Genomic DNA, 25547 nt, shown 5'->3' on the forward strand with positions numbered 1-25547 from the left:
GAATCAGTATGCGGGAAAATCTTGTTCTAATAAGAAAGTAATCAATCTGGGATAAATGTTCACTATAACGTCTCTATAAAAATAAAGGTTAGAAAATTACAGAGTATAATATATAGGATATCCTTTTTATTGCGAAATGAATTGTGCATTTCACATGTCTCTAAATCACTCTGGAACATGCGATGTGATACATAATTATGTGCATTTTGTACAAAATTTGATTTATAATTAATTTGTTTTTTAATTATTGAAAGTTCAGGTGTAATACATATAAAAAATACCGTTTCATAATATTTCTATATATATATACATATTCATATAGTGCTCGAATGAAAAGTTCCTTGTTAAATTTTTTCTAATTAGTACAATTTTAATTGCTATTTGCCATAGAGAATAATTATATTTTTCAAAATTTTCCTATTATTCCTATATATTTGGAGAAAATCTAATCGAGAAATTCGTTTTAACTTAATAAATAATAACATTTATAACAATGCATAATACAATTGTTTAAGTGGTGTGAAACTTTATTGTAAGATAAACTTCAAATTCGTAAATCCAATAAATCCACTTAATTGTAATTAAAACGACGCTTTCCATCGAAACGAAAACCATAGGCGGCGCTGTTCGGTGCGCCAACTAGAGCAGGGTTTTTGTACTGATGAAAGGAGCCGTGTAGATGCGGAGGCCTTACTGCGTTCTGTTCCTGATCCTGTGATCCTTTTAGATAGAATGCCTCAAATTGACCTTCTGGTAGCAGAATATCCTTAAGCGATTTGTCATTCGGATCATAGGCGATTCCATTTGTGACCAAAGAAATTAAAAGGGAAATACACTGGAATTGTAAAAATAATTCTAGGTTATGGTACATGATACAATTGATTGATATAACCTCGATAATAATTTCCAAAATTAGGAAAAAAGAGTCTTAATATTACGAAAATCAGGTTACAACTTAACAAGAACAGGTTGTCATTGATATGATGATTCGATGATGACTCTAATAACTTTCAAATGACCTTTTAATGTCTTATAATTATTTTTCAAATTACGTGATGTAATTTTAATTTTGATTTTTCAGTTCTTGACTTTGAAGATCGAATTTATTATGGCCTTGTTATATCATGTTAATAGCATTTTTCAATCTTATATTTTCAAAATTGAAAATGATTCTGATAAAAGAAAACGTAAGTATTTAAATTTTAATTATAAATACATACCATAAAGATGAAAGAATTTACTGCCATACTTCGATCCGTATTCAAAATTGATCGAAGCTCTGTAATTATGAAAAGTATTATAAATGTGCGTAAAATAAAAGATACATATAAAATGAATTATATCGTGAAATACGAATATCATAAATCACGTAATTAAAGCAATGATATTTAAAATAATTCGATCGTGGTTGAGATATAAACTAGCCAAATAGATCGTATTTTGGAGAAGAGAAAATGCAAGGATTTGCAATTTTAATTACTAGTTAGCCAATTTCAATTTGAATTTACTTATTTATTTATATCAAAATAAACGAGAGTTATTTATTCAAAATATTATTTTCTATAGAAATTAAACATGATTAATCAATCCAATATATAATTTTGATATAGATTATAAATGCAATTTGTGGTATTATATGTATATTTTATTAATGATAAATAATAATTGGAAAAATTTCTAATAGATTTTTTCATTAAGCTAAATAATATTCTGATTTCAAGACGATATATATTTTCTATTTATCTTTCCCTTGATCACGATGAATAAAAAGAATAATCAGTCATGAGTCACGAATTTATTTGCCATTAATTTCGCGAGCATGCAACAGGTTGATGTTTCTTCTTCTTCATTCGTTTTTTTTCAATTTACATACAATTAAAAATATAATTTTAATCGAATTAAAAAAAAATTCATTTAATAAGAATATTAAAAATTTTTATTGAATGAATTTTTCTTTTTAATATTTATATTTAATATTTAATTTAATTTAAAATATTTATATTTAATATTTAATATTAATATTAATTTAATTTAATATTTACTAGAATGAAAAAATTATTAAAAAGATAAAGATAATTATTAATTTATCGAGACAAAAAATGAAACTGTACACACATATATATATATATATAAAATAGATAACTTAATTAAATTCAATAAACTTCGCATCATTAATTGAATTAAACTAAACATAATTAATTAGTAATTTTACTTTCATTTTTATTTAACGATTAAAGCTAAAGTTATGGAAAAGATGAAACGATTCCGTCAATTCTACATTGAATTTATATCGCCTAAATATTAATTATATTATAAAAAATTCTTTATCATAAAAAGATTGCTAAACTACAAATTTTCATGATCAAAACTTACCGAACGTAGTCGTAGCAAAAGTGAAAGCCACTCCAGCAATCGCACACAACAGTATAGAAAGACGTTTTCTTTACCTGCACACATTTAACGACCTTGCAACTACCTAGCGCCCCCACCCTGAAGACCAAGAGCACATTTAAGATTTATAAAAACGGAAACTAACAAAATTAGAAAATATGCAATCTTGAATTTCACCAGCATTGAACATATTTTGCATAAATCAAATGTTTAAAATAGAAAAGATCAAATAAATATATAAAAGTATGAAAGAAAAGTTTTTTTTTCACTGTTCGTAAAGGCGAACAAAGACAATACTAGTAAATGTAAAAAAGTGTATTTGTACAAAGTGTACAAAAAATCAGGTATCGTCGTAGGAATACAATATTGAAGAATAAAAAAATGTAATTAATTACGATATGCTTAAATTTAAAAAAAAATATATCCTATAAACAGTTATTATTGTTACAGATTACCAAATTTGATCGAAACATTGTAAGTTGATAATTAATATATTAAATTTAAAAAAAAAACAAACTAAATTGTTCCTAAATGTATTACGCTATTATCACAATGTGCAATATATATGTATATTCTCTAATACAGTGCAAAAAATCAGTTTCATTAATTCTCTGAATTTTTTAAAATTCGCGAATAAACTAATGTTATGTACGTATATTCATTCACATATAATACAATCGCATAATTTCATTATATATTAATTTCTATGATGTTAATTGTATATTAATACAATAAACAAATTTCAGTTTACGAGTAGTGTTGATATTACATAAATCAGCTTAGCGTTGTCATTATCGCAGTACAATAATTTCGATATTTTAGCACAAGAAGCTTTACAAGAAACATACTATATTGTATGCTTATAAATTTACATATTTTAACTATAATATATATGTACTACATATAATGTAGTACGTTATAAGTATCTTTAAAAAATGGTCGCAATAAAATAAGAACGTTAGGTAACAATATAAGATTACAAACATTCTATTCACTTGTACATGATACGTCATAATTATTTTATATTTAAAAATATTAAATATCCCTGGGAATCAACCATAAACCGTAATACATGTTATACGGAATATAAATAAGAATCTTGCTTTGTTTTTCCTTTTGGAGGAGAAGTAAATGGCGAAAACCAAGCAATGGAAAATCTTCCAAATACAGCTTGAATAGATTTCCATCTACTATTACGAACCCATCTGGCTTCTTCTTTTTTAAGCTGTTCAATACCCTACAAAATGAATAACAAATAAATAATCTATTTGAAAATATACAAATTTTTTTAAATAATGTATGCATACAGTTTCATCATTCCAAATTGCTTGTAATTGTGTTCCTAACATTACAACTGTAAAAATGGCAAATAGGAGGGCTTCAAAAGCCAAAAAAAGTAATAATACCACTGTTGCAGGTGGACTAAATGTAGAACATTCTTTCCATTCCTGTCTTACACATGTAGCAAATTGTTGTATACATAAGAATAAAGAATGCAATGACATTCCTGCTATATAGAACTAAAATAAATATTATACAAATATTAAAATTATATAATAATATTTTGAATTTGCACATATTTATATTATAATAAAACTCACAGTAAAAAGTACAAAATATTTTTGATTATTTTCTCCAACACAATTATTAACCCATGGACAATGATGGTCCATTTTTCTAATACATCTGCAAATAAAATATGCAAATATTTATTATTATTCATTTTTTTATATATTATATACATCATATAAAAATTAAGATGTTTAAAATTATATATAAATTTTTTTTACCTTTGGCAAACAGAACAATGATGTGCCCTATCAGGTTTAATAGAACAACATTTAGGACATTTAAAAATGACTTGTCCGTCTCTAAATCCCATTTGTTCTATCATTTCCTTTGTAGCATTTCCTTTTAGAACAGCACCCTATAAATATTTTTTTTATTAAATTATTAATATATATTAAATACATTAATTATACATATTTCAAAATATAATTTTTGCTTACAGGATCTGTAAACATTGTCTTTAAATGAGATGCAAATGCTAAAAAAGCTAATGACTGAAATATTGCAGTATTTAAACTAGAGTATAAGGTATTTATTGTGGGAATAAGAATAACTGCCATTACTACAAACTCTGCATAAATTATTAACAACCATGTTAAAATTGCACATATAATTCCACATATATCCTATAATAAAAAAAAAAAACAAAAAATATTTAAATTATATAGTAATAAAAAATGTTTAAATTAGATAACAAAATAATTATACATACTTTTATACACCATAATCTTCCACCATAGCATTTGTTATGAACATCTTTTTCTCTATGAAATGACATGTAATCATAATCCATGATTTACTAGATTTTTAATTATTAATCATATGAAGAAATTTCAATATTGTTTATTAACATAATTATGGTTTTTGCTTGAAATAAAAATTAATGTAAATATTAATAAAATTTCATTATATATGTTATTCATAATATATTATAAAACAATTATTATAAGAATATAAGGAAACAAATTTATAGTATGAAATAACACAGAATCTAACCTCATACACAACTATTCACATTATTTCTTCATAGCTCCATAATAATTGAATAATCCACATCAACTTTTATTTTAATTTTTCCCATTATGATATATTTAATATACTTATGATAAATAGTGAATGTGGAAATTGATTTTTTTGTCCTCACCTCTTACTCAATTAGCCTAAGCAAGGGTACATTGACTAATTATGTTATGTTATTAGTAAAAAATTTCTTTTAAATATCCAGTGACCATTTCTTTATATCGATTCAAATTTAGGGTAAAGTAAATGACTTGAAAATGGAATTCAAACATGTTATCACGTGTAGATTAATGTGGTTTGGTGTTTGAACGTCACCGATTCGCCATTGAACAGCATTACGAACGCACCTGACATTCAAATGAACAGATGTTTTTAAGGGAGATATTTGTAACATAAATGTATCGTGTTATCCAATTAACGTCGAGAAATGTTAAAAGACAATAAAGATGGATATAAATAATACTAGATACTACCGGTTTTAATGTTACTGTATCTTATATGCAACTGGAAGTTTGACAGTACATGATAAGGGTGGGGGCCACAGTGCGCAGCCATATTGGCTACTTGTGACTTTTGGGAGGAAGCGAGCAAAAAATAATACAACTTTTCTCATTTCTACGTGAAAAAATGTTGCCTTCAAGGATTTTTCATTGATTTCACACGTTGGTCTTGATAGCGCATATACTATTATAATAGAACATATAATCATTTTTACAAGCTCAACCTTTTTTACGAAAAATGGTATGTTACTTTTTGATTAATAAATTCTTCGTCTTGGAAACACTTTAATCATTCATTATGAAATTTGACAATTTCTCTAACGTTATTCTTTTATTTTTCTCGTAGAGTTTCTTTGGGTTTGGTCAATCGGCTGATATAGAAATTACTTTGGATGATGCAGAAACCAGAAAGACTGCAGACATTAAATCTGAAGATGGTAAAAAAGAGCGCCACTTGTTATACTATGACGGTGAAACTGTTTCTGGAAAGGTAAAAACATTTTTTTAAATGAATAAACATTAATAATATAAAAGAAATATTAATACAGAATGTTACTCATAACCTATGATGAGTATTCGAAAACTATAACTAAGTAGGCGTAAAGAACAAACTACAAATACTTAATTTTATCTTATTATGCATTAATAATTCTTATTAATATTATAATCTTCTAATTTATTTATATTTATATAAGTATTTTTAAATATATATATTTAATATTTAAATATATATATTTAATTTAATATTGTAAAATAATTTAATATCTTTAAGTAAATATATTTATCTTACATAATTTGATAAATTCAAATCATAAAACAGAATATATATAATAATGTTATTCTTTTATTGAAACATTATTTCTAATATATAATTTTATATATTAAATATAATTAATATTGCAGATTAATATTAGTCTTAGGAAAGCTGGTAAATTAGAGCATCAAGGTGTAAAAGTAGAATTTATTGGACAAATTGAATTATATTATGATAGAGGAAATCATCATGAATTCACAAGCCTAGTTAAAGAATTAGCTAGGCCAGGAGAATTAACTCATAATACAGTGTATACTTTTGAATTTGCAAATGTAGAAAAGTCATTTGAAAGTTATACAGGATCTAATGTACGATTGAGATATTTTCTCAAAGTTACAATTGTTCGAAGACTTAGTGATATTGTTAAAGAACTTGAATTAGTTGTGCATACTCTTAGTTCCTATCCAGATATGAATAATCCTATTAAAATGGAAGTTGGAATTGAAGACTGTTTGCATATTGAATTTGAGTATAACAAAAGCAAGTAAGTTACTGTAATGAAAAATTTAATTGATTTAATGTATGTTTATAGATTTAATATTTATATTTATTAAAAATATTGGATTTAGAAAAATAAAATTTTTATTTTTATATTTTCAGATATCACTTAAAAGATGTTATTGTTGGAAAAATATATTTTCTTTTGGTTAGAATAAAAATCAAACATATGGAAATTGCCATAATAAAACGGGAAACTACTGGTTCTGGTATTGTATAATAAATTTTTTCTTTTTTCATAAAAATAGTTATAATAATATTGTTTGGACTGTTATAATTTTAATACCTTTTTTGGAGAAAATATTTTATTTTTTAAGTATTTGTTTTATGCTATATAACTTATACTATATTTATAAATAGAATATATATTTGCAGGTCCACATACATTCACAGAAAATGAAACTATAGCAAAATATGAAATAATGGATGGAGCACCTGTCCGAGGCGAATCTATCCCTATAAGAGTATTTTTAGCAGGGTATGATTTAACACCTACAATGCGTGACATCAATAAAAAATTCAGTGTTAGATATTATCTTAATTTAGTTCTTATGGATGAAGAAGATCGTAGATACTTTAAACAACAAGTAAGTTAAAAAAATATGTTTATAATTTACTAATTCTTTATTAAAAATATTTTTTATAATAAAATTATCTCTTAGGAAATAACGTTATGGAGAAAAGGTGAAAAAAGTAGAAAATCTCAAACTGCTTCACCACATATGCCATCACATTTAGTATCGGCAGAAACAGGATTTCCACAAGGAGCTGCTCAAAATGGTCCGCCATCTGTATCTCCACCAGTTCAACAATTGCCATCTAGTAATATTACCAATGTAGAGGATGCACAAGCACCTATAGAAAGCATGACACGTGAAGAAGGAGATGGTGAAGGTGCAAAAGAAGTTAATTCTGAAAGTAACTGAATTTTTGCATATAAAACAGTTACTAAAGTCAATGGAAGTTTTACTAATTCAAAGAATAAGTAATAACTTCACACAGAACTAGTAGTTTTAAATGGAACTTCTCTTGTATTGTAAAGAGAGATTGAATTTTAGGAATTATGAAAAATTGAAACATCTGCAAATAAAGTTGTAAATATTTTGGATACCTATAAATAATGCGGATGATTAAATTGATAGAGTAGCCAATTATCGATCAAAATTTCAAATTACTGAGATTTATAAATAACATATTACAGTGTCTAATGGGACAGATCTGAAATAATTAAACAGAAAAAATAATATAAAAAAAAAATAATTCAACTATATAAAATGGATATTCATAAATGGACAATTTAATAACTGAATATTAATCAGTGGTATATTCTTGAACAGCATCTGAATGTTACAGTGTTCAGAATATTTTATACAACCATATTATGTGTTATATTCTTAAAGATCTTTATCAAAATCTTTTGTGTTATATTATTAGATCTCTCAAATGACTAATTTGTCATATGAGAGTTTTATAAATCTGAAATGAATATACATATACTCACAATGGCTGCCCTATTTTAATCCATTCACCTAGTCTGCAACTGATATGATAAAGGCACTGGGAAATACGCTTTTATATATAATAAAAACTATTATCAAAATAATTTTTGGGAAAATGTGATTTTTTTCAATAAAAAGTTTTTATTGATATTTGCAATAAATATAATTATGAAATATGTTAAGACATATATGCACTTCATATATGATATAAGATCAATAATTCTGTCCCACTAACTAAAATAGTATATTTGTATATACAAATCACTGAATTGTATATGCTAATTAATTTTTTAATAGAATTTTTATGCAGTTTCAAGAATCATATGTAAATCATTGTAAGAAATACATGCCTTAGCATGCTTATTCAATTTTTGTATGCCTTTATTAATATAAGAGTGGACTATGATAGATTAAAAAATGGGATAGCCCCACATGTATTTATAAATATATATATATATATATATATACATGTTGCAATATGTGTGTGGATATATACATGCATATATATGATTTTTAATGATAGCAGTAGTTACAGACTGGTTATATATACACACACACACAAGTATCCACGTTTATTGTAATAATGAAATGCGTTTAGATAGTACCATGATTATTACCGCGATGAAAATTATATCCCGATAAATATCTATCGTTTTGTACAATTCTATGTTAACATAGGTTGACCAAGGATCTTGTTCAAAAAAAGAAAATAATAGTCAACCGTGTATATTTCGAGAATTTTCTTTTATGTAAATTAAAATTTTCATATTTCACGCCTTTGTTATTTGTTGACAAGAAAGATATATGTGTAAAAGAAAAAAAGCAAAACTATTTGTGAATTATTTGACATGTCAAATATTGTATATACATATACATATTGTCATACGATATAAAACTAGCTGCATATTTTAATGCCCACATAAATATATTATACATTGCATACAGTGTGCCTTTGTGTGCACGTGTATCGGAAAACATTACTTCGTTTATGCATACACCCTTCCTATCGTTTTATATAAGTCAAGTATCAAATTTTTATTCTTACTATTTATAACTTGTTTTTTATCAAAACAAAATTTATTATTGTATAGACATATTACAGTACAGATTCAACCATGACAAGTAAACTATGGATTTAAGTGCAATTAATTTTATGGCGAATTTATGAAGAATGGAATCAACAAATAGTAACTTAATAGAATTTTATAACATCGATTAAAATTTCCCTAGTTTTCCAAACCAATTCCCTTCTTTTTTCAATTATCTAAATTATAAGAAAAATATTTAAAATCGACATGATTAAATATCTGTATAAAACACAATAAGTTTTAGAAAATAAGAGTAAATATTTTACATATAAAAAAATCATATTAATTAATTAACAGAATTCATTATTTTTTCTCTTTAATAGAATATAAATCTATGTGTTTTACGATGTTTAGTATCTTTAATTATTATTTATAATTTTAATATTTAATTAGAATTTATTAAAATTTTAATCAAAAATATTGCGTATATTGATAAAAATATTATATGACCGTAACAGAGCATAATAGAAATAATTTTATATTGATAATTTTTTCATTATTATTTTTATAATAAAAAATTTTTATAAAAAAAAAATCTAAACATATATAAATAATACATTAATTTAAATAAATTAAATCAATTATTAATTATATTAAAATAGTCACAATGAAAAATATTTTAAATTAAAAACAAATTTTATAATTAATTATTGATTTTTTAAATTTAATTTAAAAAATTAGAAGAATATTAACATGTATCATTTTAAAATTTTGTGATTTAAATATTTTTTTAAATGAATCTTATTCATTTTTACATATAACATATAATTGTATATTCAATTTTCTTATTACATTAGTTACATTAGATATAGCATGGATATAGTAAACGTGGAAATCAAGCTTAAATAAATATATTGACAGTAAACTGAGTACGTAATATCTTACGGAAATAATTCATAAACCATATTTTATAAATTATTATACTACGTGGCATTTCCGGATTCAAGTTATATATTAAATCTTTCTATATATTAGTATATAAAAAAAAAATTTATTATATAGTCATGAAAAAATTAAATTTCAATTAATTCAGTATAAAGTCCAAATAGCATGCGCGTGTCTCTGCGCGCATATCTGGTGTTCGGATAAACAATTATCATCTGGCTATCATATTAGTAATTCACTGCCGGTTAAAGTGTCATAGTCAGCAAGTTAACCAAAGATGGAAGTACGAACAGAATTAATCTCGCATCTTCGTGAAAAATTTTTTAAAAAATTGGATGACGAGGGACCACCAGATCCTAGTGTGTATACTTATTCTTATTTCATAAAACTGATTTTTTCCTTTTTAATGACTCTATAAAAATGTGATTAACTCAGAAAGTAAAATTTAAACGTAATGTTGTATTCCAAGGCCAATGTTTTTAATATACATCCACTAAAAAATAAGGATAATTTTTATAAATAGTTTATGAAGTTTTTGTTCTGCTCTTTCTCTCATATTTAATTAATCAAGTGGGTAATACACAGAAATATTCATGATTCAATTATTCTCATAATTAAATATAATTTTAGAGTTTCACCCTGCAGATATTGCTAGAGTAAAAGAAAATAATAATTGGTTAAGAAGGTTTTTAGAGCACAATGAAAACAATATACAAGAATCCCTTAATATGTTATGGGATACTTGCATTTGGAGAAGTAAATTTGGCACAAATGGTAAATATAATCGTGTGTGCTATATTTTTTAATTGCTTTAATATGCATCAAAAAGATATATATATATATATATATATATAAATATATATAATATATAAAATATATATAAGATAACAAATATAATTTTTAATAATTTTATATCAATTGTTATCTAATATACAGAGATTACAGAAGAAAATGTAAGAAAAGATTATTTAGATATTGGATTGTGTTTTATTCATGGTAAAGATAAAGATGGTAAAACAATGTTTGTTATTAAATGTAGTTTACATACTAAAGGAAGTAAAGAGTTTAATCAATTGCAAAAACTTGTTGTATATTGGTTTGAAAGATTAGAAAGGTAATTTGATCTATAATAAATTAAATCAGACTACTTTTAGAATGATGCTATTAATATTTTTGTATTATTTTAGATTAACTAATGGCAATCAAATATCACTTTTTTTTGATATGTCAGATACTGGTATTTTAAATATGGATATGGAATTTATCAAATATTTAATTAACCTTTGCAAAAGTTACTATCCTAATTTTTTAAATTATATTATTATTTTTGAAATGCCATGGATATTAAATACCGCATTTAAAATTATAAAATCATGGTTACCACCTAAAGCAATTCCAAAAATTAAATTTGTACATAAAGGCAACATACATGAATTAGTTGATCCTAATGATGTACTTACATGTTGGGGTGGTAGTAATGAATATCTCTTCAAATTTGTATCAGAAGCACAAAATAATATAGATACTACTATGAATGGTAAATTTGATAGTAGAAAAGTATGTATTTAATTATTGAGGAATTAAATGTCAAATAACTTATAAATTCATTTAAAAATTAATTTGTCTTCATATAACTATAGGTACATTTTGCAGAAGGTTCTCCATTAACAGAACAATCTCCAGGTGGTTTTGGGGAACAATCAACTGAAGACCAATGTAAATTAAATTTTATATTTTATTACAAATATTATTTAAATTTTATTTTTATTCTTATATTAATATCAATAATAAAATCACTATTCTTTTGTAGTATTATCTATTGAACCAGATGCAGTTATTTTTAACAAATCAGGAAATGAAATTGGTGGATCAATTTTACTTAAAAATGTGACTAGTGATAAACCTTTATCTTATAAAGTATGATGTATCTTTATTTTATAAGAAAATTTAAGAAATATGTATACATAAGACATAATCTAAATTTTTAATTGTTATATCATTTAGGTAAAAACAACATCGCCTGGAAAGTTCAGAGTACGACCAAGTTCAGGAATTTTATTACCTCAAGAACAACGCTCAATTTCAGTTGTTGTACAACAAGAACATAATGTACGTGCTCTTTTACATGTTGATAAATTTTTAGTTATGTGCCTTCCATTAAAAGATCCGAATACATCAGCTCAAGAATTAGCAGCTCTATGGAAGGTAAAAAAAAAATCTATGTAAGTTAATTATATGAACATTCATGCATGATTAAACTATAAAATTTTCTTATTCAGTCTGAAAAACCAGCAGAAGAACATAAATTAAAATGTTGTTATGGTGGAATTATGAATAATGAAGTATTAAAATTAAATTCCATATCTGGAATATCAGAAAATAGTCAAATAGATACACTTTCTCGTAAGGTAATTATTATATAAATAAAAAAAACAAATAAATAAATAATATAAAATAATTAAAATATGATATAAATAATAAAAAATATATAATATAAATAAAATAAATAAAATATGATGTATATTAATAAATTATATTAAATAAATTGATCAATTACAGATAGCACATTTGAAAGAAAGTAATACAAAGATGCACAGTGAAGTTGTATTTCTAAAGCATTTACTATTACTTTCTATGATAGTTACAATTACAGTGGCCATAATAATTGTTTATATTTTAAAAATTGATATTAAAAATTCTATGGATCAACATTCTAGAATGGATCAAGCTTGTGACATTCACCATGAGATATAGGTTAATGAAATAGTTATTTATTTGATTTATACTTATAAATAATAAAACTTTTAATTGTTACATATTTATGTTCATGCAACGATTACAACTTTTTTATATCGATTTTTACTATGTCTAGTTTATATTTGTTTTTCACTTTTGTTAAAAAAAATTATATAAAATACGCGTGTTTTCGTTATCAATATGAAAAAAATCAATTGTTATTTTTTGTGTATGATATTTAAAAAGAAATGTATTATTATTACTAAAAAAAAAAAAAAATATATATATCAATAATTAGAATTATTTTTATAACATTTTACACGTGTTCTACATGTAATTTGTACAATCTATTTTTCTTGTAATTTAATAATCAAAATTATATATATATTCAGATTAAATTTTCAAATCTTCTTAATTTTTTTATTTACATAATTCATTTAATATATTAAATTTAGTATCTATCTTATATAATGTATGATGTAAAAATAATTATATTAAATATAAACATAACTATTTTATTCGTAATAATTTTATAAAATGTGTTAATAAATTATATATTTAATAGAAATAGTTATTATTTAACTATATATTTTTATTAAAAATTACTAAATATTATAAATTATAATATAAATTTTATTAATTTATATTATTTATAATATTATATTTATTGTTTGTTAATTAATACATTCAATAAATATATATATATTCTATGCTCGAAAATTTTTATATGTGAATACATAGTATGAAATAAAAAAAATATATATAAAGATATACATATGAAATATATACTAGATTAAATATTAATCAAGATATATACATTTTATTTTTGATTTTTTTAATGCAAATTATTAATATTTGAATAAAATAATTTAAAATGAATTAATATTTTATTAAATGATAAATAATTAAATAATTTTTTATAAAATTTAAATGAAAAAAATTTTTATTATATACATTCCGATAAATATATAGTTATCTTTTTGTTATTTCTAATTTGCATAATAAAAAATTTATTTTTAATTTTTTATACAATTTCTAATTTGCATAATATTGGTTATGTTATTACATTAATTTACGTCATTTATAAATTATTTAAAAAAGTAATAAATAATAATCTTTCATACATACATATACAAGTGTTGATTTCCCCATTAAAACTCTTAATCATTTCCCTTCCCGTTAACATAACTTTCCCGCTCTTTTCGCATGGCGTCAGATTCTTTTTTGTTTCGTCAATATATATATCTCTATTTGCAAGTACATAAAAAAAAGTTTAAAGTCAATGTTATCAAATTATGTTTACTAATAATATTGTACTATTAAATTAGTTTAACAATTGCATATTGAACATATACTTTATTAAACGAAAGCTTAATATGTGCAAAATAATAAATTAATTGGTAAGGTCTAGATAAATTTAATGCCCGGAAGTACCTAAAACGACAGTCGTCCGGTGTAAACATGACGAGTGACGCGTACCAGTGCGCAGCTACCAACGCGCAGCATTTGAACATTCATAGTTCGATCGGCCATATTGTCCTCCGGGTCTTACACAACGCCCTCACACGAACATTCTCGACTTTACGAGGTAAGCGAATATTTCGAGGTTTCGTGCAGCAAGCGAACTTAGCACAACGTGGAAACTTGATTCCGTGTGAAGAAAGACGATTTTAAGCAACATTTGAAGAGACTTGTGGCCGCCGGTCGCGAACAAAACGCAAAAGATTGGTAAGTTATCTGTAGCACGTAGCAGAACGAACAGTATTCCCTTCCGTTGCGTCCTCCATATTGATGACAGCGCCGACGGTGATAATTTTCTGAAATTTTTGTCGTTAATGCCCCCTGTGTCCTGAAATCGAAAGCACCCGCGTTGTCTTAAAAGCTTTCCGACAGAATGCGCAACTTTGGAGCCTCCGGTGTTCGACGAAAGTCCACGGTTACGGAACCCTGGAAGCCTGCTACGTATTTCCACACGCTCCTTCACCCATCACGACGCAATCACATTTTGCCCATGGCGTCATCCTTGTTCGCATTACCCGCTTCGCGTGTTACATGGCGTTCTGTAGCAGCGTGTGTCGCTCTTGTCAATTCTGTTTGACTTTACAATGCTATAACATTACAATGCTCACTTCCGAAGATTGCCAAAGCGTGGTCAATCTTGTTAATTATTCGTTGACCCCTCTCGTCCATCCGCTCTTTTGTACCTTGAATTTCCTTACTCAGATATTGATTTTCCTTTAATTTTACATGACTCATAATGTTTCATGTATTGCTACTCATATTCCGATGATAATTGGTGCAATTCCAAATGTTCGTATGCATGTACATGTTTTCATACATTTCTCGAATGTAAAACTGATTACATTTGCGTATTCTTGCGAAATGTTTGTTATGTTTATTCTATATAATATTTAAATTTTATTTCAGTTTTTTAATAATTCTATAATTATATAAATAGATTTATTGTGTATTTTTATAAGAGTATTATTTAATGAAATTGAAATTGTATATTTTAACATAATATAATATATGTATTATATACAATATATGTATATCTATATTATATTTCTACAATATATATAACATATATACAATTATATATGTAATTTATAAATATCTTAATTTAATGGCTAATTGAATAAAATATATAGATATTTTTTTTTGAGATATATTATATGTATTATATATTTATATATATATATTATTATAGTATTACATTTTTTTAAAATGATTATTACATAATTAATTTAAAAATATAGAAAATATATAAAATTTCTTTTTAATAATAGAAAAATCTAAATTTAAAATAATTTAAAATATATAAAAATTAACTTTAATGTTTTAATGATAAAAAAGAATATATTATAATAATTTAATAACAAAAGAATTATTTGAAAATGATTGCATTATTTATATGAATTATTAAATAAAAGATATCTAATACTGTTTCAGACTAATGAGAGAAAGTACATTTGTATGTACATGAATTAATGATCTGACCATGACAAGTAACGTAGCAGCAATTAAATTAGAAGAGGGGCAAGAATCCGTAACAGAGATACAGACTTATTTAGAAACATTTAATAAAGAAATAGAAGGAGGTCAGGGAGAGCAATTACAACATGTACAATGTTAATATCAAAAAAATAAATTAGAAAAATTTATACATTTATTATAAAAAGAACAAATTTATAAATTTATAAATTATTCTATTGTAGTACAACAAGTGGAAGGATTATCAGGTGGAGAAGAGGGTGGGACTTATTTTGTTGATCAATCTGGACAATATTATTATCAAGCAAATAATGATGAAACACCTGTGATGACACAGGTACAAATTCAAGAAGTAGAAGAAACAGATGTACAAAATGATGGAGAAGCAGCTCAAGAAGAACAATATAATGAAATTGAAGAATTAGAAAATGTTGATGGTGATGAAGATGTAAGTGGATCATTTTTAATCGTGAAATAATACAATATTTATAATATATATATATATATATATATATATATATATATATATATATATATATATATTATAAAAAAAATATACTATTTTATAGAGTCATGTAACTAACGGTGGAAATAATCAAGTTGTAATCAATTCTGGAGATGCATATCAAACAGTTACTATTGTACCATCTGATACAAATCCAGGAGAAGTTAGTTATGTATTAATAGTTCAGCAACCTGATGCTGAAGACAAAGAAAGCAGACCTGTAGAACGAGAGGGAACAGAAGGAGAAGAAGGGGAAGGGGAACAAGATCTTACAGTTTATGATTTTGAAGATAATGAAGATAATGAAGCACCTGTAGAATCAGAAGCAGAAGATGACAAAACAAAAATTATTAAATTTTTACCTAAAAAGTCTCAAACTGTTACTCAAGCTCATATGTGTAATTATTGTAATTACACAAGCCCAAAAAGGTAATTTTTTTATAGTAAAATCATATTTATGTATTATTTAAAATTTTTTTTATTTTAGATTATGCATAATTAATTTTTTTTTAAATTATGCATAATTATTGTAATTATTGTAATTATTGTAATTTAGTTTTTAAATAATTTTTTAATTTATATATGATATATATAATATAGATATCTGTTATCACGGCACATGAAATCACATTCTGAAGAAAGACCACATAAATGTAGTGTTTGTGAAAGAGGATTTAAAACATTAGCTTCACTTCAAAATCATGTTAATACACATACTGGGACCAAACCACATCGTTGCAAATTTTGTGATAGTGCATTCACAACTTCTGGTAAATAAATTTTTTATTATATTTGATATATGTATATAATGTAATAGTTTTTGATTATATATATATATATATATATATATATATATATATATAATGATTAAATACATTTATTTATTTATTTATTTTTAATAATTATTTCTATTTTATATATTATCTATTTTATATATTAAATAAAGCAAATAATTAAAATACAAAGATAATTGAAATAATATATATTTCTGTATATATTTATAGGTGAACTTGTTAGACATGTTCGATATAGACACACTCATGAAAAACCACATAAATGTCATGAATGTGATTATGCATCTGTTGAATTATCTAAGCTCAAGCGTCATATACGATGTCATACAGGGGAACGTCCATATCAGGTACATTATACATTCGAAATCTTATCTTATTTAATTACAAACATATGCAAATTTAAAATATTCATTAAAATTGTTTTATAGTGTCCACATTGTACATATGCAAGTCCTGATACTTTTAAATTAAAGCGACATTTGCGCATACATACCGGAGAAAAGCCATACGAGTGCGATTTTTGTCAGGCAAGGTTTACCCAATCTAATAGCTTAAAAGCTCATAAATTGATACATAATGGTATGTTAATGCTAAAAGTCCTTTTATTTATTACATAACTTTCTTGCTAAATTTTTTAATTTCTTTAATTTTTTAATTTATAATTTTAATAATTATATTAATTATATTTTTATATATAATTTTTATAATTATTTTAACATATGATTATAATAATATATGATTTATAATAATATATATGTTACAGTTGGTGATAAACCAGTATTTCAATGTGAATTATGTCCAACCACTTGTGGAAGAAAAACAGATCTCAGAATTCATGTACAAAAATTACATACCTCTGATAAACCTTTGAAATGTAAACGTTGTGGAAAAACATTCCCAGATAGGTAATTATGTGCAAAATTATATTCTATATTCTAAAATATATATATATATATATATGTATATATATTGCAAATATAAAAAATATAATTTATCTTTGTAGATATAGCTATAAATTACACAGTAAAACTCACGAAGGAGAAAAATGTTATAAATGTGATTTGTGTCCATATGCTTCTATATCTGCGCGTCATCTTGAAAGTCACATGTTAATTCATACCGATCAAAAACCATATCAATGTGATCATTGCTTTCAATCCTTCAGACAAAAACAACTTCTTAAACGGCATTGTAATTTGTATCATAATCCTTCTTACGTTCCCCCTCCACCACAAGAGAAAACACATCAATGTCCCGAATGTGAACGACCATTTAGGTATGTAATATTTGCGATTTATAAATCAAAAAAATATATAGAAAATAATTAAAAAATTTATTTATATAAATTTTAATATTTAGGCATAAAGGTAATCTTATTCGACATATGGCTGTTCATGATCCAGAATCATCTCTTCAAGAAAAACAACAAGCATTGAAGATGGGCAGACAGAAAAAGATTCAAATTATAGATGGACAAAGAGTTGAAGTTATGACAGGTAAAATTATTTATAAAAGAAAAAAATAGTTCATTTATATGTGTATAATTAGAAACAAATCAAATTTAATGTGCTTAAAATAATATTTAGATTTTATAAATGAAAAAATTATTACACATATATAATGAATAAATAATTATAAAAAATTGTAATCACGGGGACACTTACGATATGATCTGTGTACAGGTCATTGACTAATATCCGTGTGTTATGTTATGATAACAGGTGATTTAGCTTCTAAACTTAAAGGTTATGAAGAAGAAGAAGATGATGAAGACGATATGATGGCAGTTGAAGGAAGCGATGGACAACAATATGTTGTATTGGAAGTTATACAATTAGCTGACAATCAAGGAACTGATCAGGTATACGTTATGTTAAATACAAAAAAAAAAAAAAAATATTTTGAAAATATTCTTTATTTATATATTAATATTTTTTAAAAGTAATTTATATATTAATGAATTTAATTATTTTATTTTTGTTTAACAGATGGCTGTTGTAGCTAGCGAGGATGGAGATTTGGTGATGCAAGATCCTCTGAGTCAAGAAAGTGGAATTGTAACTGGTACAGGAGAAGAAATTGATGATGGAGAAGAAGAAGAAGTAGAAATGGATGAGTTAAAAATTGAACCAGGAACAACTAAATCTCAAAACACGCAAAATGATCCAAAATTACAGAAAGAGATGGAAACCTGTTTTGGTTTCGACGAAGTAAGTTAATTTTATCTTTTATTCTTTTATTTTATTTCCATGAATTATTTTTTAAAGACATGATTTATTACGATATAAATCCATTATGATATTTTAGGAAGAAGAAGAAGAAGAAGAAGGTAATATAAATATACTGCAGACAATTTCATAATATATATAAAAAGAAGGAATCCAAGGAAATCCATCTAATAGTAATAGTCACATGTTTTATCTCTCTCGCAGTAATAAGATATATACTGTGAGTGCAATTTAATATTATTTAAAAACTCTGTGCATAGCTCCAATGGAGCCAATTTTCGGGGCCAGTGCGGTCTACATGAATGGTACAAGAACATTTTTTGCCGCTAGTGCATTAGATGTACGTAATAATTTATAAAGAAATAGTAGTTTTGTGGTTTAGTGAAATATGAAGAATGTACAATTACAATAATGTAAAATATTATTTTACTTTATTATCAGTAAAAAAATTGCCCTTCAAAAATTGTAAACCGACAAAACTGTTATTAATGAGAACAGATATATTAGCAACGTAGATTGGTATAATATTTTTAAATCGGTTATTTAATATAAAGCATGTAGCAAAATATTTGAATTTATCGATATCATTCATTGTTGGAATGTGGTTAATGGAACTGAAATTACAGAATAAAATGAGGCTGCAGTGTATATAAATGCTTACCATTACACTTCATTTTATAGATAAATATCATATTCTATAAATAATTAGGAGAAAGACAAACGATAAATTTAATGATATTGGTCGAATTTTATGTTATTTAATATGAATGATATATATAGAAATGTATATATATATAAGAAATTCATAATACAAAAAGAGATAACAATTTTTCATTGACCTGGAAGATGTTACATTTGTGATTGTATAGAAGTATTTCATAACAACAACAATAATAATAATAATAATAGTAATAATAAAAAATCATTTTATGAATAAATATCTATACATACATACTATATAATGATCATAATTGTATCAGGTCAAAATTTTTGTGAATACGAGACAAAGTATGAATGAAAGCGGAAAGTAATTTGATGTTAAGTGTAATGTTATGATAATTAGTATAATAATTATAAGAATTAATTTTTTATTTCACCTTTTTTAATTCCCTTTCTTGAAAATATATACACAATTTTTAGAATAGCTCTCCTTCCAGGTTGATTATAAAACTATTATAAAAATATACCAATAAAAAAAAAAATGTTACATATATTTATAAAACGAGGAATGGAATTTTTAAGTAGTTGAATTTTTTTTTTTTTGTGTTCTGTCGTTCAGTGACAGTTTAGTTTAATCGTAATATAATTTTGTGATTGCGTAGCATTTAGAAATTAAAAAAAAAAAAAAAAAAATGGTAATTTCCTAATTGATATAAATTACATATATATTTCTCTTATGTAATCAAGTTCTTATAAACTTGTAATCTTATACGCAATTTTTTTCATACGTTGCACGTAAGTTATTCTATCGTACCTCGTCAAGTTAAAGAGAGAGATAATGCTGTAAAAAAAAAAAGAAGAAGAAAAAAAAACTTGTAAAATTTTTTTACATTGTAATCGAACAATTGAATTATTCTTCAAATCGAAGATCAGTTTCATACATATATCCCAAAGAAAAAACGGTGTAGCATTTTCTCCGAAATAAATATTACGTCGTCGACAATGCTCTCTTTTACGCACATTATTTCCATATAACGAATTTATCGTTTTCGATAAGAAATTTATATCGTTTAACGCACACGTTATATCTATTATCCCGAACAAGGCGTATACACACACACACACACACACACACACATGGGAACACGACCGTTTATTTGCTTTGTATCCTGTAAATAATCGGCGAAGCGTTTGCTCCCACCTTTAACGATATTAGGAAAAGCCGCACCCAACTGCACCCCCTACGGTCGTTAACCCCATACATAATGTACTACGTACCATCGTCTCGTTTTATCAGGGTACATTTATAGAACACGCGATAGAGTCTACGGTTAAAAAAGGTGAATTTTTTTCGTATTTACATTAAGAGCGTGTGATAAGAAACGAGAATAAAAAAAAAAAATATATATATATATATATAAATATATATTGTTAATTAATGTAGGGCCGTACTTAGGAAATTCTATTATACATATACATAAATAATACCGATACTACTTGTGCGATCAATTTTTGACAATATACGTGTAATTTATGATTCGAGACGTTATGTTAATATTCTCTCGTTTTATCCATCCGATAGTTCACGCCTTCCATTTATATTCCTTGCGCGTCCGTAGGATGTAATAATAATCTCTCTTTCGAAGGAATGTCGAATGAAAGCGGATGCAACAATACGCGTATAATTTCGTGCGTGCAAACGATTCGCCCGACATCGGCGGACTTTGATGATCGTCAGTGTAAATGTTACTTTATTACACTTTCTTGAACGTGATAATTTTAAAATCTCTGTACTTTGCGAGAAAAAGAAAAAAAAAAAAAATAAATAAAGCAAATCGTATCAAATCATTCGTATCATCGTCAAGTATTATTACTTTTTTTTTTTTTATATATAAATTCATTTTAAGAAAAAAATACAATTTAGTTATAAATTTTTAAAGCATTTATAAAAATATATTTTAGCGTTTCGAATATATACGTAGAATGTTTTTTTTTAAATAAAATTTTACCTACATCATCGATTATGATTAATTTGTAACTTCGTTAGAAGGAAAAAAAAAAAAAAAAGCGTTTTATTTTTGATATAGCGTGCACGATTCAGGTCACACGAAATGATGCAAAAAAATGCAAAGTAAGACTTCAACATGCGAGATTTAATTAATGTATAGTTATAGGGGGGAAGGAAGGCTTTTACTCGTCGACCAAGCTCTCTCTGTATAAAAGATCCGAAGGATTGTAATGCGTTGCACGATTTACGGTGACTCGTTTTTCCACCAAAAGATAATCTCGACAGCGCATACATACTACTGTCGACAAACGAAACGGACACGGGGACAAATGGACGTGGCACAGGATACAGGCCCACGCGAATGCACTCTCCTCGCCTCCCACGGTCCTTCTTTTACACGACGGTATATATCGGTGGTTTCTACGCAGAAGAGCTTACTAACCACCTGAAAATTCATATCGGTGTGGGAATACATTTTGGCTCGACGCCTCACGGATCGAGCGACCGGTCTCGATCGGATATCTCAATCTTACGAAATCGATTTCGATGCAAAGTCAAAGTTGCAGAGATTTTGCATTTTCTGGATCGACATCGACATTGAATATTATAGAATATTATTCTATATTATTCTATATATACGTAAATCTGGCTGTATGTCGGAGTCAAAATCGTTACAAGCATTTTTCAGATTTTTTATAGAAGAATAAGAGTTGAAAATATTAAGTAAAATTATTTGTAAAAACATTTTAACCTTGTTAACTACCAGAGATACATATCGGATTTTTTTTTAATGTACCATGAATTGATAAACATGGGTTATTTTTTACGAATAAAAAATAAATTCGATATTGTTGAATTCTGAAAATATTATTAAATTTTACATGAAGTTTTATTTATTTCTCATTATATATTTTTTTATTTTAAATTCTACAAATTTTTTTTCAACTTATTTAATACAATCTTTATTTTGCATTTTTTTTTTAATTTCATTTGAATTTCAATTATATATATATATATATTTTTTTGTTCCATTGTGAATCATCTTTTAAAGTAGATACTTAAAAATACCAATAATTTGACTGAAAATAATGATTCAAAACAAATATGTACTTGTGAATTAAAAAATTAAATAAATCAGAAATTGAAAAAGATTGTAAAATATTATCAGTAAAAGTAAAGATTATTTGAATTTTTGTGAGATGTACAAAGGAAAAGAATAAAAAAAAAAAAATTGTCTTGGTACCACTTGCGTCATGGCTGATTCCATCACACTACATAAGATAAACCAGCGTGTCGGTGAACTCGTGTCGCGCATAATGCGGTTGCCTTTCCTTTATGCGTTTGCCCGCGTGCCGCAATAAAACGCGCGTGCATATATTATGCAGTTTCCTTTTCACGAGGACCACCTAGACAGCCCATGACCATGGACAATGATGACCTAACCGCGTATGTTGCTGTGCTCTCGCGGCAATATCCACGTGAATCGAACGTTAGGATTCAATGAACATCAAACAAGATGGGACAATGAATGAATAAAATATTCCGTGCAATATTTTAGACTAACTATCGACTTTGTATTCTTCTTTGTATTCTTGCCTTTTTTTTTTTTTTTTTACGTATGTAAAAATTGTTAATACACCGAAATAGCAAAATAAATTATTAAGGAATACAAAAAAAAATGCAGAATATATCTTTAGAAAAATATCTTCGATGCACGTATAATATAATTTAAAGAAATTTTTCTTTTTAAAAGAAAAAAGTATTCGAATTAATATTAGAGGTTATGTTTTCGAAGTTTTCAAATAAAAGAAGTTTAATGAATGAAAATTCGATATACAGAGAATTTCTATAAAAATTAATATTATTTTATTGTTATAATATTTTTTTTTAATTAATAAAAGAAATAAATATTTGGAATATTTTTTGTTTCACGATATTTCAAACAATCGTAATAATTCTAAAGAAGAGAGAATGTGACAAATAATTTAAATTAAAGTAAGTTTAAATTTCAAAATATTAATGCAGAAAAAGTTTTAAAAAATAAAATTTTCGATGCATTTGAACCTCTATAAAAGTAAATCCACCACAATTCTATTAATTAAAATATTAAGGATCGCGTGATATTGGTTAATAGGAGTTGAAGCGGATTCTCGACACAGCAACAATATAATCGCAATGATGCGCATGCGCATATACATTTAAAGATATTGAATGGATAAATGGGAAACGTTTGCAGCTATATCGACATAGGAACATATACTGTACATAATTTTCAAGATCTCTTTATGAACACTCGTTTTGCGTGACGCGAAGAGATCGTCCGATTCCATTATAAAATGTGGAGCATATTAAAGCGTGCCTATTTTCTTCTTCACGGTCGAGAAAACACATATTATTTTATAGACATATTAATCATTGCTTAAATAGATTGTATGATTTTGTTACACGAAACTGAACATTAGATATGTTAACAATGTAATATTCACGAACAGAATATTTATAAATATGTAAATTCAATGTTGAAAAGTTTTTTTTTTTAATAAGTTTTATTTGCGAGAAAGTTTTAGAATTTAGAAAATATTTAAGAAAAATTAATCTCATTCTCACGTAAAAACGTATAAATATTGTATGAAAATTCGATGCAATTTTATATGCAATAGACTGCAATAAAAAATTTATTTGCTCGATAAAAAGATAAATGTAATGATAGAGAATTTTCTTGGTCGATCAAGAGGGATGGAAAGAGAATCATTTCGCAGCAATAACAGAGATTGATGATACAGATCAAGACATTTGACTCCTAGTAAACTCTGAGTTAAGTTAAATTTATGAAGGAGTCGCGAATGTGCGACAGTTGACAAGTCGGATTAAATTGCATTATAACGAAATACAATTTAGTTTCTAATAGCTTGAAATACCGCTGTGATTCTCATTTAATTACCGAATTACATTACACAAACACTCTTTATTACGTGCTCATAAATAATGAAGCTTGTATTTCATTTTACTTAAGAAAAATTTAAAATATTTTAATTTTTAGATTTTTCAAATTCTTTTCTCAATCTGTTTTATACATATATCATAAACAATCATCTCCTATTATTATTCTTGAATTGAATTCTTCACTTTGAGCATTAAAGTGTGAATTAAATAAGAAAATCTGATTAATCGTACGATTCGCCAAATTTTATCATCACTCATCTTTCGACCATTCGCTGCTCCACATGTCGTGGAACAGTATTAGAACAAGTACTTTAATTGCAGGATGTTGTTAGTCCATTGAAACGATTGGCCGCGTGAATGACTGCGTCCACGAAGCGTGACCATGGACAGACTTGTGTGTCTATAATGTGTACGC

At 25.5% G+C, this 25547-nt stretch overlaps 5 protein-coding genes and 2 long non-coding RNA genes across 10 annotated transcripts; 4 read left to right on the plus strand and 3 right to left on the minus strand.

Moving 5' to 3' along the window:
* Window positions 1–111: 111 nt before the first annotated feature.
* Window positions 112–2485, minus strand: LOC100576730. The gene is made up of 3 exons (XM_003251441.4): window positions 2374–2485; window positions 1221–1279; window positions 112–835 (listed from the first exon to the last, which is right to left on the minus strand). Exons 2-3 carry the CDS (start codon window positions 1245–1247, stop codon window positions 572–574), a joined length of 291 nt encoding a protein of 96 aa, XP_003251489.1. The 5' UTR covers window positions 1248–1279; window positions 2374–2485; the 3' UTR covers window positions 112–571.
* On the plus strand, window positions 671–1324 carry LOC107965347. Its single transcript, XR_001705202.1, has 2 exons — window positions 671–947; window positions 1082–1324. It is a non-coding gene; the product is annotated as an uncharacterized LOC107965347 (long non-coding RNA).
* An 877-nt stretch (window positions 2486–3362) lies between the features above and the next one.
* Window positions 3363–5097, minus strand: LOC413240 (palmitoyltransferase ZDHHC3). Its single transcript, XM_396686.6, has 7 exons — window positions 4957–5097; window positions 4673–4827; window positions 4401–4586; window positions 4182–4318; window positions 3993–4077; window positions 3699–3911; window positions 3363–3628 (listed from the first exon to the last, which is right to left on the minus strand). The coding sequence occupies exons 2-7, from the start codon at window positions 4751–4753 to the stop codon at window positions 3467–3469; spliced, it is 864 nt and encodes a 287-aa protein (XP_396686.2). The 5' UTR covers window positions 4754–4827; window positions 4957–5097; the 3' UTR covers window positions 3363–3466.
* A 318-nt stretch (window positions 5098–5415) lies between these two features.
* On the plus strand, window positions 5416–9271 carry LOC413239 (vacuolar protein sorting-associated protein 26B-like). Its single transcript, XM_396685.7, has 6 exons — window positions 5416–5721; window positions 5827–5970; window positions 6384–6778; window positions 6895–7001; window positions 7168–7379; window positions 7455–9271. Exons 1-6 carry the CDS (start codon window positions 5719–5721, stop codon window positions 7716–7718), a joined length of 1125 nt encoding a protein of 374 aa, XP_396685.2. The 5' UTR covers window positions 5416–5718; the 3' UTR covers window positions 7719–9271.
* A 1057-nt stretch (window positions 9272–10328) lies between these two features.
* On the plus strand, window positions 10329–13406 carry LOC409739 (motile sperm domain-containing protein 2). The gene is made up of 9 exons (XM_393236.7): window positions 10329–10623; window positions 10895–11038; window positions 11201–11378; window positions 11452–11821; window positions 11905–11980; window positions 12075–12181; window positions 12269–12469; window positions 12544–12672; window positions 12824–13406. Exons 1-9 carry the CDS (start codon window positions 10542–10544, stop codon window positions 13016–13018), a joined length of 1482 nt encoding a protein of 493 aa, XP_393236.2. The 5' UTR covers window positions 10329–10541; the 3' UTR covers window positions 13019–13406.
* LOC102653708 lies at window positions 12370–14250 on the minus strand. Its single transcript, XR_411772.3, has 2 exons — window positions 14129–14250; window positions 12370–12460 (listed from the first exon to the last, which is right to left on the minus strand). It is a non-coding gene; the product is annotated as an uncharacterized LOC102653708 (long non-coding RNA).
* A 338-nt stretch (window positions 14251–14588) lies between these two features.
* LOC100576586 (transcriptional repressor CTCFL-like) lies at window positions 14589–20612 on the plus strand. Of its 4 annotated transcripts, none has more exons than XM_026446189.1 (13): window positions 14589–14728; window positions 15953–16131; window positions 16219–16442; window positions 16564–16928; window positions 17100–17269; window positions 17504–17640; window positions 17722–17872; window positions 18057–18198; window positions 18297–18569; window positions 18653–18789; window positions 19015–19154; window positions 19282–19503; window positions 19601–20612. In XM_026446189.1, exons 2-13 carry the CDS (start codon window positions 16002–16004, stop codon window positions 19652–19654), a joined length of 2145 nt encoding a protein of 714 aa, XP_026301974.1. In that variant the 5' UTR covers window positions 14589–14728; window positions 15953–16001; the 3' UTR covers window positions 19655–20612. The 4 variants fall into 4 exon arrangements, with proteins under 4 accessions (XP_026301974.1, XP_026301977.1, XP_026301975.1 ...); XM_026446192.1 differs by having other exon boundaries at window positions 19039–19154; XM_026446190.1 differs by lacking the exon at window positions 14589–14728 and adding an exon at window positions 14842–14936.
* The last annotated feature ends 4935 nt before the right edge of the window (window positions 20613–25547 follow it).

The sequence above is a fragment of the Apis mellifera genome, linkage group LG1, assembly GCF_003254395.2.
Source record: "Apis mellifera strain DH4 linkage group LG1, Amel_HAv3.1, whole genome shotgun sequence".
Lineage (NCBI taxonomy): Eukaryota > Metazoa > Arthropoda > Insecta > Hymenoptera > Apidae > Apis > Apis mellifera.